The following is a 12992-nucleotide window of genomic DNA, read 5'->3' as shown; positions in this document are numbered from 1 at the left end:
TTTGAAGCTGCTGACAGTCTGAGTTCTAACATGAGTCCTTCTGCACAGACTCAGTTAGAACTCTCAGCAGCACTCAAAGCTGAAGGCTGTCACTTTTCACAGATCGCAGCCGTTCAGCTTTAAGTGCCGGCTGAGTGATGGACTCCCGATGCCTACAGGAAGAAAGGCTGTTAAGGTAAGTAAAAGTTCTTTACACACTTTAGACACACCAAACACACTTACCTTTGCACTCATGCACCCATCACTCACCTGAGCGCCGACATCGCGACCCTGCCAACTCCTTCAACCCGACGGCCCGCCTGCTCTAACCTGGCGTGGATTGGAGCCGTCGGGAATCCCACACGACACCCCTCAAAATAGGGATTAGGCAGTTAATTGGCACTAATCCCTTCCCGCCTGGTTTCGGCGGGTCCCAGTGCGGGGCGGGTACCCGCTGCCCCTGAAAGTTGCATGGGGTGGGGTTTTGGGCGGGATGGTGTCGGGACCCCCAAATTTGGGACCCCCCCCCCCCCCCCCACATGCCTGAAACCCCGCCTGACGGGTCCAGGAAAATCTAGCCCTACATCTCCGACTTGAGGGAATGAAGAAATACACCTTACTGGAGGAATGACTGGGATGGGAGACGGGGACTGTTTTGTTGAGGATAGGAGAATCAATGGTGGAGGTGTTGAGCAAATCAACAGCTGCACTGGTATTGTAGCAAGTATAGGGCAAAGGCTAGGCAGTTGGAAATTTGAAAGTGTAGATGTAAATAACTTGGGAGTTTTTGCAAGGGTGGATGCAGAAGGAAGTGGGTAGGGGACTATGTCTCTCGGGATACGAGGAAATGGTTGGAGATGGCCTTGCCAGTGATTAAGAGTGGGAGTTGAGAGGCCACGTAAGATGGTGAGGTCATGATTGCAGCATTGATTTTAAAGTGGCTGAAAATGCTAGATACTGTAATTGGTAGCAAAACAAGTCCACAACAAGCTACTGTAGTATTTATTTTCCAGTTTTCTTGAATGTGCTCAAACAGTAAGATACAGGTTTTTAAAAAAAAAAAAAAATACTGTTTTTTGGAAACCATTTTGGCAGGCCAAGCTTTTTTTCAGAAAAAGGGGAACAAAATCAGTTTAGTGGGTGTATTTATCTACTTTAAACCAAAGCATGTAATAACATGAAGGGGCACGAGTATGGTTATTGATTAGCATTGGTATTTCAGAACTTCTCTTAGAAATTTCTGACTGAATTTAATTTTCATTTATTTGGGTCTCTAGCTTGAATATGCCACAACTCTACTTTTTAAAAATATTACGTTCTCCCTCTTAGAAACTTAACTCTTGGGGAAAATGTCTGGGATAGAATGTATTTTATTTATCCCAACATGCTGGTAAAGACAATCGAGATTTATTGGGAGCCATGGGAAGTAAAGTTTTTTTAGGGGCGTGAAGGGTGCTTTTTCCACTGAAGGTAGAGTTATTGGCCTTTAGGTACAGTATATAAAAAAAGTGGAATCTCTAGATATATAAGTTGCTTTAGCCATTGAAATTCTTTGTAAAGTGACATATTAACTTTCACGTGCGGTAATTGGGTTTGTCTAGCAGCTCAATATAAAAACATTCTGGGGCGATGTTTGCTGGAGGTTTTTGGCTGTACTTGTTTGCACTGACTTGATTTAATTTGAAAAATAAAACACGGGTACTCAACTGCACTGCATTCAAACTGCCTCTAAAGCACTGGATGTTTTGCATATGAAGCCAATAGTGTGGGGCTGATATATTCTAGTCCACGTTATGTCAACTTAGAATTAGGATCACTTTTTTGATTCGTTTTAAAATGATTGGAATTAACTAGTGGCATATTTAAATTGGTAACTTTTTTTGGCAATTTTTTTTGCATGTTTTCCCTTCCTTTGAAATACAGGGAACAGATGAAATTGGTATAAAGGGCATGCATAGTACTCTTATTTACCTTTTTCATTGGTTTTCCTAGCTGTAGTCAAGAGGATGGTGGGGTGGGGGTGAGAATTTCATGGTGGGTTGAAAACAACAGAGATTTATTTTTTAAGATTCTCACAGGATTAATGAGTGTAGTCTCTGGGTCTGTATTGATTTGAAGTTTACAACAATTACTTTTTTCAACTGGAAAATAAATATGACGATTTAAGCTTGCAAAAGTGGGTATAGCTTGAGGTAAACAATGAAAATGGGTGTCACTGAAGGTAATAATAGGTAGCAAAACCTAATGAGTATATTTAATAAAGATTTTTTTAAAGAGATGTTTGTCTCATCTCGCGGCCTTGAGTTTTTAAAAGAATGGGCAATCAAGTGACCGCTCGCTGGTGGATTGGTGCAGTCAGCTGTTGTCTAATAGAGTTGAAATGAGCCCAGATGCTCTGCATTTTTTGCAATCTGCTCAACTAAATGCTTACTGGGCGGGGATAATATTTTCAGTACAAAATACTTGCCTACATATACTTTCAAAAATTCATAATATTGTTCATTATGCCTTGCATTGGACTCTAAATTTGCTGATGACACCAAACTTGGAGGTGTGGCAAACAGCAATGATATCAATCAACTGCAACAGGACATAGAAAGGCTAGCAGAATGGGCAGACAAGTGGCAGATGGAATTTAGTACAGCGAAGTGTTAGGTGATACATTTTGGTAGAAGGAACAGGGAGAGGCAATATACACTTAATGGCACAGTTTTAAAGAGTGTGCAGGGACAGAGGGACATGGGAGTTAATGTGCATAGGTCCCTGAAGGTGGTGAGACATATTGAGTGGTTAACAAAGCATATGTGATCTTGGGCTTCATAAATAGAGGTATTGAGTACAAAAGTAGAGAAGTTATGCTGAGCCTTTATAAAGTGCTGGTTAGGCCACAACTGGAGTATTGTGTCCAGTTCTGGTCACCACACTTCAAGAAAGATGTGAAGCCCCTTGAGAGGATGCAAAGGAGATTTACCAGAATGGTTCTGGGGATGTGAGATCTTGGCTACAAGGACAGGTTGGAGAAGCTGGATTTGTTTTCATTAGAGCAAAGGAGGTTGAGGGGTGATTTGATAGAGGTGTACAAGATTATAATGGGTTTGGATAGGCTAGACGGGGAAAGGCTGTTTCCACTAGTTGATGGTACAAGGACTAGGGGACACCGATTTAAGGTTTTGGGCAAGAGATACAGGGGGGAATGTGAGGAAAATCTTTTTTACACAGCGAGTGGTGATGACCTGGAAGTGGTGGAGGCGGAGACACAATGTTTTCAAGGGGAGACTGGATAGGCACTTGAGGGAAATAAACTTGCGGGGGAATGGGACTGACTGGATTGCTCTACAGAGAGCTGGCACAGACTGGATGGGCTGAATGACCTTCTGTGCCGTTATGACTCTGACTCCTATATTGTGTTGTCTCTTCCTTGGAGCTGCTCCTGTGATGTGGGTTGTGAAATATCAGCTGATATTCTCCCTGGCTTGGGTGCCTCTAGGTCAGCATCCCGGTTGGATTGCACTACTCATTTTCTGGGTTAGTTTTCTGGACTTGCTCAAGGACCACTTGCAACCTATATCATTGAAGCAGCTACTGAGTGCAAGAAAATAATTAAATTAATGGTGCTCGCTATGTGGTACTATTTAGTTTTGTAATTATTTAAGGCGGATTCAAGTACTTTCAAGGAGAAGCAGTTAAAGTACTGGTCACTCGATATGTTTTGTATCTTAAGATATTTAACTTTGTCTTTTTTTCTACAAGTCGTCGTGATGATATGGAATCTCTAGGATATGTACTGATGTACTTCAACAGAACAAGCCTTCCTTGGCAAGGACTGAAGGTAAATTCAGAGCAGACCCTTGAAAGAATTCAGTAGCAGCATAGGTCTGCCTTGAAGTAAATTGCGTGGGTTGAAATTTAGCTCTTGGTTTTGATCTGAACTTTGTAATCAATTCTTCAGTAAAATCACAGTATTTTCAGTCTGTAGCTGAAGAACTTGGAAATGTCATTTAAAAAAAAGTTCTGCATCTTCAAAGAGGAAGAGAAGCTTGTATACAAGTTTGAAGGAGTAGTAGTCCTGGATAGAATTTGTATACCATATAAACTTTTGTTGCAACATTCTGAATGCATTAGGTTTGTAATGAATTATAGAGGAAAATCACCAAGGATATAGACTTTTTTAGGAATCCATTTTACTTGTATATCCTTCCCTTTATGTAATTCATAAAGGCATTCCTCTGCTTACTGCCAGTGGGGCAAGAAGTTCTTGACACTTGCTGCTGATCAAGTCTGTAAGAAGGTGCTCATCAACTGTTGCACATGGAAAGGCACCTATGGGGTATTTACCAATCAGCAAGTAATGCAAAAGGCAGCAGGATCTTGGGAAGCATCATAGAATATGGTGCCGGTGTGGCCCACAACCTGTTCCCCACTTATTTCACTTCCTCCAACCTCAGCCAATTATCCACTAAGATACATTATCCTAGCTTCATCCCCACCTTTTCCTTCCCATCCCCACTGCAATTGATGCTTTGTCTTTCTATGCACCTCCATACAATATGGAGCTGGAGTGCCTTGTGTACTTGGTGAATACCAGAAGCATATTGTCCTAATTTAGGCAGAAATAAACACCCAAGACTCTGGCGCAAAGTACTGTTTACTTTTTAAATGTAAGGTGGTGGCTGGATTGTTCGGATATCAGTAAATTTAAGGAAAGTTAAAAGTTGTGGTCTGCAACTTAGTATTTAGATGGATCTAGAAACTAAACTTGTATGATTAAAGCATATTTTGTCCACAAATGTTCCTGTTACATTTATAATTTAAAAAAAAAACATGCATTTCTAATATTTGCTGTGAAGGTTTGTTAACGAACCCATTGAATCACGCAATGGTTTTAAAAAAAAAAAATCTATTTTCATGTCTGAAATAAATTCATTCAGAATAGACATATTTTGCAATAACAAAACATTGCAACTGGATGTGAAATGATTCCAGCAGTCTTTACACCAGTGATGGATTTTCTTATTCTTTCATGGGATGTGGGTGTCGTTGGCAATGCCAGCATTTATTGTCCATCCCTAATTGTCCTTCAGGAGGTGGCGGTGAGCTGCCTTCTTGAACTGCTGCAGTCCATGTGGTGAAGGTACTCCCACAGTGCTGTTAAGTAGGGAGTTTGAGGATTTTGACCCACAGACGAAGGAACGGTGATATATTTCCAAGTCCAGATGGTGTGTGACTTGGGAGGGAATTTGAAGGTGGTAGTTTTCCCATGTGCCTGCTGCCCATGTCCTTCGAAGTGGCAGAGGTGGTTGGAGGTGCTGTTGAAGAAGAGGCCTTGATGAGTTGCTGTAGTGCACCTTGTAGATGGTACACACTGCAGCCATGGTATGCTGATGGTGGAGGAAATGAATGTTTAAGGTGGTGGATGGGGTGCCAACCAAGCAGGCTGCTTTGTCCTGAATGGTGTCGAGCTCCTTGAGTGTTGTTGGATCTGCACTCATCCATGCAAGTGGAGAGTATTCCATCACACTTGTGCCTTGTAGATGGTGGAAAGGCTTTGGGGAGTCAGGAGGTGAGTCACTCGCCGCAGATTACCCAGCCTCTGGCCTGTTCTTGTTGCCACAGTATTTATGTGGCTTGACCAGTTGAGTTTCTGGTCGTGACCCCAGGATGTTGATGTTGGGGGATTTGATGATGGTAAAGCCATTGAATGTCAAGGGGCGGTGATTAGACTTTCTCTTGTTGGAGATAGTGATTGCCTGGTGCTTGTGGTGCAAATGTTACCTGCTACTTAACAGCCCTAGTCTGGATGTTATTATGATCTTGCTGCATGTGAGCCTGGACTGCTTCATTGAGTGCCATTACTTCCTACAACTAATCGCCATCCATGTATTCTGAAGTAGTCATGTTTGCCTAGTAAAGCGATTAACACCACCAGACAACTACTGTGTCTGTGATCTGCTCCAGTTTACTTCCTTGTTACTTTTATCTCCTGTCCAGTAATGTTCCCTCTTTTGGTGCGTGGTGCGTGGTCCCTTTAACTGGCTGCGCAGCCCATTCAAATTTTTGCATATAAAAGCTAGTGAGCGGCCTGCGTGGGACCTCCAGACTGCTGCGGGAACATTGCTGTCCAACAGAAATAGTGATAGTGTACATCTTGCATGTTCTCTGTTTATGGCCACTCAGCTTGTGCAAACACGTTCAATTGTACGAAGTTGGTGTATATTTAAACAAAATGTGTTCCTCCCTCCATTTTTTTCTTCATCTGTTTCCTCTCTTCGACGATCCAATTGTCGTGCCCCACTATTCCCTGCCCAAGACTAGCTAATGGCATAGTCCAAGGATTAAATCAGATACTTAGGGCTGGATTTTCCTGGGGGGGTCAGCGGGCGCATTTGGTGGTGGGTCGGGTGGGGCCACGCGCCTTTCCCCGATGTTAGGTCTGTCGGCGCTGAACAGACCAGACACGCAGCGGCTGGTTCACAGTGGGAGACCCAATTCAGGTAATTAGTGGGTTGTTTCGAGCCACTTAAGAATGATTTTCAGCTCACCACCTGCATTTGACAGCTCGTCCACGCTGGTTGTGGACCACGTCTGTCAAGCTGAAGCGGGAGTTCAGTGGCCATTGAATCGGCTGTTGAGTTGACAGCTTCAAATGTACAGTAAAAGCTCCCACCTTAGAGATATCTTCCTCACTGCATTTCCACAACAGATTCACCATGCTGCAACTCTTTACACCAGTCTCCATCCTGTCTGACCTCATTACCTCTCTCACCATTGACAGATTGCTTCTGTCATCTCTACTTTACCTGCCATCTATTCCATCAGCATGGGTGCCCTTTATACTCTCTCACCTTTGTCCTCAGAATCCCACCACGATCAGCCCCAACACCAGCCAGCAACAACACCAACCTTCTCCATAATCACCTGATGCTGCACAGAACAAAGGGCATCAGCACCCGACCACATTGCTGCCCAAGAGGCCAGGGATGGCCCCAACATGACCAGATTTACTTGTTTGACTCTACATCCTGGCTGCCACATGATGCGCCAGGTTTGCACCACCCCACGGCAACACCATAAAGCATCCCTACAATGCCCAAGCCATTCCTTTCACACTCCTCACCATTGCATTGGGTACCATTATGTCTCACCATTCACTGCAACTCACTAAGCCACTTCAAAGGTGCACACAAATCTGTCCAAGAACGCAAAGTGTTGAAAATAAAGGTTTCAATGTTTGAAAGCACATTAACAAAAACTTTACATTAACATTGGATGAAACACCCAAGTGGCTACCCTTGTGTGTTGTTAATTGGTAGGATTGCACTAGGATGAGGGGGGGGGGGGGAAGGAGGAGGAGGAGTGTGAGGGGTGGCTCGTGAGATGGGGATGTGATCGTGTAGATAGAGAGGGATGGGTGGAGGTGCAAGGTAAGTTGGTGTGCGTAAGGCTGTGCAGGAGTAGGGTAGGGAAGGCAGAGTGATGGGGATGTGATGAGTGGCACATGAGGGCGAGTATGGCTTTGTACTCGCATTTTGTGATCTACTGAGATCGTTGAAATGTTTGCAGCACTGCACCCAGGTCCTCTTGACCACATCCCTGCTTGTACCTCCCTCTGTGCAACCAGGTGTGTTGATTTCCTGGGGAGGTCTCTTCTGCCCTTGGGAAGGGAAGAGGACCTCCCTGCGTGCTGTGACTCCCTCCATATGGAGGGAGTCATGGGAGAACCTAATTGCAGCCCAGCACACCTCTGCAGTGCTTGTCAGTGTTTGCAGCACCTCATTGCTGTAGAACACTGAAAGCACAAATGTCAAAATAAATTTGGACATGGTCCCTTTAAGGAAACAAGCTGATGACACGTCATCAAAAGACACCACCAGTCCCACTTCTTCTAATTGGCTGGCAAACGCGCTGGGTGGGCTTAACAAGCCCAATATAGGAAAATTATTTCCGAGGCTGGGATGGAGATAGCAGTGGGGTCGGGACCCCCCCCACCGACGTCGCCCGCCAAGGTCAGCAAAATCTCGGCCTTCGTGTTCTGTACGCCTCAGTACATCACTAGATAATACATAGAAACATAGAAGATAGGAACAGGAGTAGGCCATTCGGCCCTCCGAGCCTGCTCCGCCATTCAACGAGATCATGGCTGATCATCCAAACCCTAGCACCCGGTCCCTACACCGACAGCCATCCTACCCAAGCCGTAACCCCATGTATTTAATCCCCCCTAACACTAAGGGCCAATTTTTATCATGGCCAATCAACCTAACCTGCACATCTTTGGACTGTGGGAGGAAACCCACGCAAACACGGGGAGAATGTCTGTGTGGAGTTTGCACAGTCACCCGAGGCCGGATTTGAACCCGGGTCCCTGACGCTGTGAGGCAACAGTGCTAACCACTATGCCACCGTGCTAACCACTATGCCATACATCTCTCCACTGAAAATTTAAAAGATCCCAGAATGTATGTCTACATATGGTCAGCATTGAATGCATATAAGAAACCTCATTGGTTTAATGTAGTTTGTCAGTTAATTTAGCAATGGCAACAGTTTGTATCTTTGCATCAGATTTTAACCTTTTGCATGAGCTCTTCCGAATGTAATTTTTTTTAGCCCCTTCACTAACTACTTTTAAAGTTGTTACTCAGAACACAGTAATCACTATTCAATTTAGCAGCTTTTTTTGCCAACTTGGTCTTTTTTGGAGGCACCTACCCATGTTGTGGTATAGTACTACAGGAAACTCTCGCTTTACTGGCACCTAAATAACCAGAAATCTCGGTTAACCGGCAAAATTCAGGAGTAGGTTTGGGTAAGTTTTACTTCATATTAGTGGCTGTTCCTTGAGCTGTGGCTGTGCAATCAGGGTTCCTGCACATATGTTGCTAAGCAACGGGGAAGCCTGGATTTGTTGCTGTGTACGGAGTTCTCGTACCTTTTAACTATACCTCTCTGTAATCCGGACTTTTTGATAAACCGGCACCACGCCGGTCCCGTCGGTGCCGGATAAAAAAGAGTTTCCTGTACTTGGAGGGCAGCTTAGCTGTTTGAGTAACAACTGGGTGGTGAACTGGAGCAGGGACCCTTGCAGTCGTTTTTTTTCTGCCTCTCTAACCCAGAGGTACTGATGCCAGTTTGTAGCCGTGTTCCTACCTTGTCCAAGATTAACTAACTCCGCACATACCAGTAATCAAAATGAGAATCTTCAGGGTTGTGTGGCTTAGTACCCACAGGGCCAAAAGTCAGACAGTACACATAATTTTTAACTCTGCTTTGTCCCAATCTTCCTTCATTACTCCAGTGTTCTTGCTGAAAATATAGCTGTTCTTGGGATGGAATGGGGTTAGCAGTGATTGTATTTGTGTCAACAAACATGACTTTTAACTTGTTCACGTACTAGTGTTGCCCTTTTTTTTAATAGCGATCTTTCTTGGATGATTTAACAGTGAGAATGTAACAAAAGCATAAATGCATGCAAGCTGTGACCAAGCCCATATGATTAAAATAAGTATTAAGGGGCAGGTCCTGGCTTGTTTCAGCATTTGATCAATTTTTTAAATGTTGAACTTAATGTCAATGTTATATAAATTTTTTTAAGCCAGATTGACCTTCAGGACTGTAAGCAACGGGTGTTTTTCTACTTGAGGCGTTACGAATTGGCTTATAAAATAACATGTTTATTGCTTGGTTTCTTAAACTTTCTGCGTAACTCGCATGCTCAATTTGAACCATTCTGAAATGTTTGTTCCACAGGCAGCCACGAAGAAGCAGAAATACGAGAAGATTAGCGAGAAGAAGATGTCCACGCCAGTTGAGGTTTTGTGTAAGGTATGTTTTACTTTGTTCAAATCTGGTATTTTTTATGTTCTTAACATTTTCTTTAAAAATATCAACTATGCTTAATTGTCTTTTTAAATCTTTAACTGGGTGCTTTAATTAAGATCAACTGGCATTTTGAACAGAGTTGATGCTGGGTGGCATAGTGGTTAGCACTGTTGCCTCACAGCGCCAGGGACCCAGGTTCGAATCCGGCCTTGGGTGACTGTCTGTGTGGAGTTTGCACATTCTCCCCGTGTTTGCGTGGGTTTTCTCCGGGTGCTCCGGTTTCCTCCCACAGTCCAAAGATGTGCGGGTTAGGTTGATTGGCTATGATAAAAATTGACCCTTAGTGTTAGGCGGATTAAATACGTGGGGTTACGGGGATAGGGTGGGATATGTGTTGGTGTAGGGGTTACGGGGATCGGGTGGGATATGTGTCGGTGCAGGCTCGATGGGCCGAAATGGCCTCTATCTGTACTGTGAGGCTTCTGTGATAGGAGAGGAATAATCTTTTGCATTGCAAGAGTTGAGATCTTTCAGGCTAGTATTACCTAAGCAACTTGCTAATGAAATGGTTACAGGACAAGGGGCTGGCAAAGAAAGAAAATCCAGAAAATTGAAATTTATTGAAGTTTACTTTTTAAAAAGGAATTCTGATCCTGGATTTCCTGTTAAGTAGAGAAATGCATTGTGAACAGAAAGCTAACACTTTTCACCTTTCAATATTAGGGGTTCCCCGCTGAGTTTGCAATGTACTTGAACTACTGTCGTGGACTACGTTTTGAAGAAGCACCAGATTACATGTATCTCCGACAGCTTTTCCGCATTCTTTTCAGGTGACTTGTGAAACCATAATGTGCTTTTTGGATATGTCCTAATAAAATGTAGGATTCAGCTATTGTCCAAAGGATTGCTTTCATATCTTGCTATTGATATTTTCTGTAATTTGTCTTAAATGTATACTTGGGCACATTGATATCTTTTTACCTTCCACATATTGGGAAGAACTGCAATTAGAATCATAGAATGATACAGCACAGAAGGAGACCATTCGGCTTATCGTGCCTGTGCCGGCTCTTTGAAAGAGCTATCCAATTAGTCCCACACCCCTGCTATTTCACCATAGCCCTGCAAATTTTTCCCCTTCAAGTAATTATCCAATTCCTTTTTGATGACTGCTATTTAATCTGCTTTCACCACCCTTTCAGGCAGTGCATTTCAGATCATAACCACTCTGCATAATTTTCTCCCCATCATGTTGCCTCTGGTTCTTTGCCAATTACCTTAAATTTATGTCCTCTAGTTACCAACCCTTCTGTCACTAGAAATGGTTTCTCCTTATTTGCTCTATCAAAACCCTTCATGATTCTGAACACCTGTATCAGACCTCTTAAGTTTCTCTGCTCTGAGAAACAACCCCAGCTTCTCAGTCTCTCCACGTAATTGAAGTCTCTCATCCTCTACCATGCTAGTGAATCTTTCTGCACCCTCTCTAAGGCCTTGACATTCTCCCTAAAGTGTGGTGGCCAAAAGTGTTTTATGATGGTTTAGTATAACTTCCCTGCTTTACTTCTAAAGCCAAGGATTCTACTGTATATGCTTTTTTAACAGCCTTCTCAACTTGTCCTGCCACCTGTAAAGACTTGTGTACATACACCCCAGGTGTCTGTTCCTGCACCTCATTTAAAATTGTACCATTTAGTTTATATTGCCTCTCCTCATTCTTCCTACCAAAATGTATCACTTCACACTTCTCTACATTAAATTTCATCTGCCTCCTGAAGTCTATTACTATCCTCCTCATTTTTCACTACATTTGAGTTTTGTCATCTGCAAATTTTGAAATTATGCTCTGTATACCCAAGTGCAGGTTATTAATATATGTCAAAAATAGCAGTGGTCCTAATATTGACCCCTGGGGAACACCATTGTATACCTCCCTCCAGTCTGGGGAAAAAAGTACAGTTCACCACTACTCTCGGCTTTCTGTGCTTTATCAATTTTGTAGCCACGCTCCACTGTCCCTTTTAATCTCACGAGCTTCAATTTTGCCAACTAGTCTATTATGTGGCACTTTATCAATGCCTTTTAAAAGTCCATATACACATTAACCGCACTACCCTAATCGACCCTCTGAGTTCTTTGATGAAGTAACAGAATCAGGTTAGTCAAACAGGATTTGCCTTTTAACAAATCCGTGCTAGCGTTCACTTATTAACCTATACTTTTCCAAGTACCAATTAATTTTGTCCTGGATTATTGTCTCAAAGTTTCCACACCACTGACATTAGACTGATTGGCCAGTAGTTGCTGAGTTTATCCCTCTCCCCTTTTTTGAACAGGGGTATCACATTTGCAATTCTCCAGTCCTCTGGCACCACTCCCACATCTGTAATTTCCTTTTGCTTCTTTCAGCAACCTAGGATGCACCCCATCCAGACTGGGTCACTTTTCTACTTTGAGTACTGACAACCTTTTTAGTGCCTCTTTATCTATTTTTATCCTATCTGATATCCCCAGTACCACCTCCTTTACTGTGACATTGGCAGCATCCTCTCGTGAAGACAGATGCAAAGTACTCATTTAGTACCTCAGCCATGCCCTCTGCTTCCACAAGTAGATCTCCTTTTTGGTCCATAATCGGCCCTACCCTTCCCTTTTACTATTTATGTTTATAAAAGACTTTTGGGGTTCCCTTTTATGTTGGCTGCTAATCTGTTCTCATACTCTCTCTTTGCCCCTCTTGTCTCCTTTTTCAATTTCTCCTCTACTTTCTGTATTCGGCTTGGTTATCTACTGTAATAATAACCTGATATTTGTCTGAAACCTTTTCGGTTTCATGTTAATCTGTGTTTAGTAATCAAGCAAGCACTAGCTTTGGATACTGTTCCTTTCCCCCTCATGGGAATATGTCTACTCTGTACCTGAGCTATCTCTCCTTTTCAAGGTCTCCCATTGTTAAGTTACTGTTTTGCATGCTAATCTTTGATTCCAGTCCACCTGGGCCAGATCCCTTTTCAACTCACTGAAATTAGCCGCCCTCCAGTTAAGTATTTTCATGCCTGAATGTTCTTTGTCCTTTTCCAGAACTACTCTAATCCTGATATTTTGATCACACTTCCCCAAATGCTCCTCCACTGCAACATTGCTAACCACCACCCCCCAGGCCTCCTTATTTTTCCTTCCCTATATTTCCTGAA

The 12992-nt window shown here is 43.1% G+C and overlaps 1 protein-coding gene across 3 annotated transcripts in view; it reads left to right on the top strand.

Annotated features, from left to right (window-relative positions):
- csnk1a1 (casein kinase 1, alpha 1) overlaps window positions 1–12992 on the top strand; it is a 67976-nt gene that overhangs the window by 36600 nt on the left and 18384 nt on the right. For all 3 annotated transcript variants that reach the window (XR_015079306.1, XM_085995300.1, XM_085995301.1), the window contains 3 exons: window positions 3730–3808; window positions 9727–9801; window positions 10522–10628. Coding sequence is in view for 2 of the 3 variants with exons in the window: in XM_085995300.1 (XP_085851426.1) it covers window positions 3730–3808; window positions 9727–9801; window positions 10522–10628 (261 nt within the window). In the remaining variant the exon portion in view is untranslated. The remainder of the gene's footprint in view (window positions 1–3729; window positions 3809–9726; window positions 9802–10521; window positions 10629–12992) is intronic.

Source organism: Somniosus microcephalus, chromosome 8 (assembly GCF_052327205.1).
Source record: "Somniosus microcephalus isolate GS21.2 chromosome 8, FLI_Smic_1.0, whole genome shotgun sequence".
NCBI classification, from domain to species: domain Eukaryota; kingdom Metazoa; phylum Chordata; class Chondrichthyes; order Squaliformes; family Somniosidae; genus Somniosus; species Somniosus microcephalus.
Note: the sequence above shows the minus strand (reverse complement) of the source record. Positions and strands in the feature narration are given on the sequence as shown.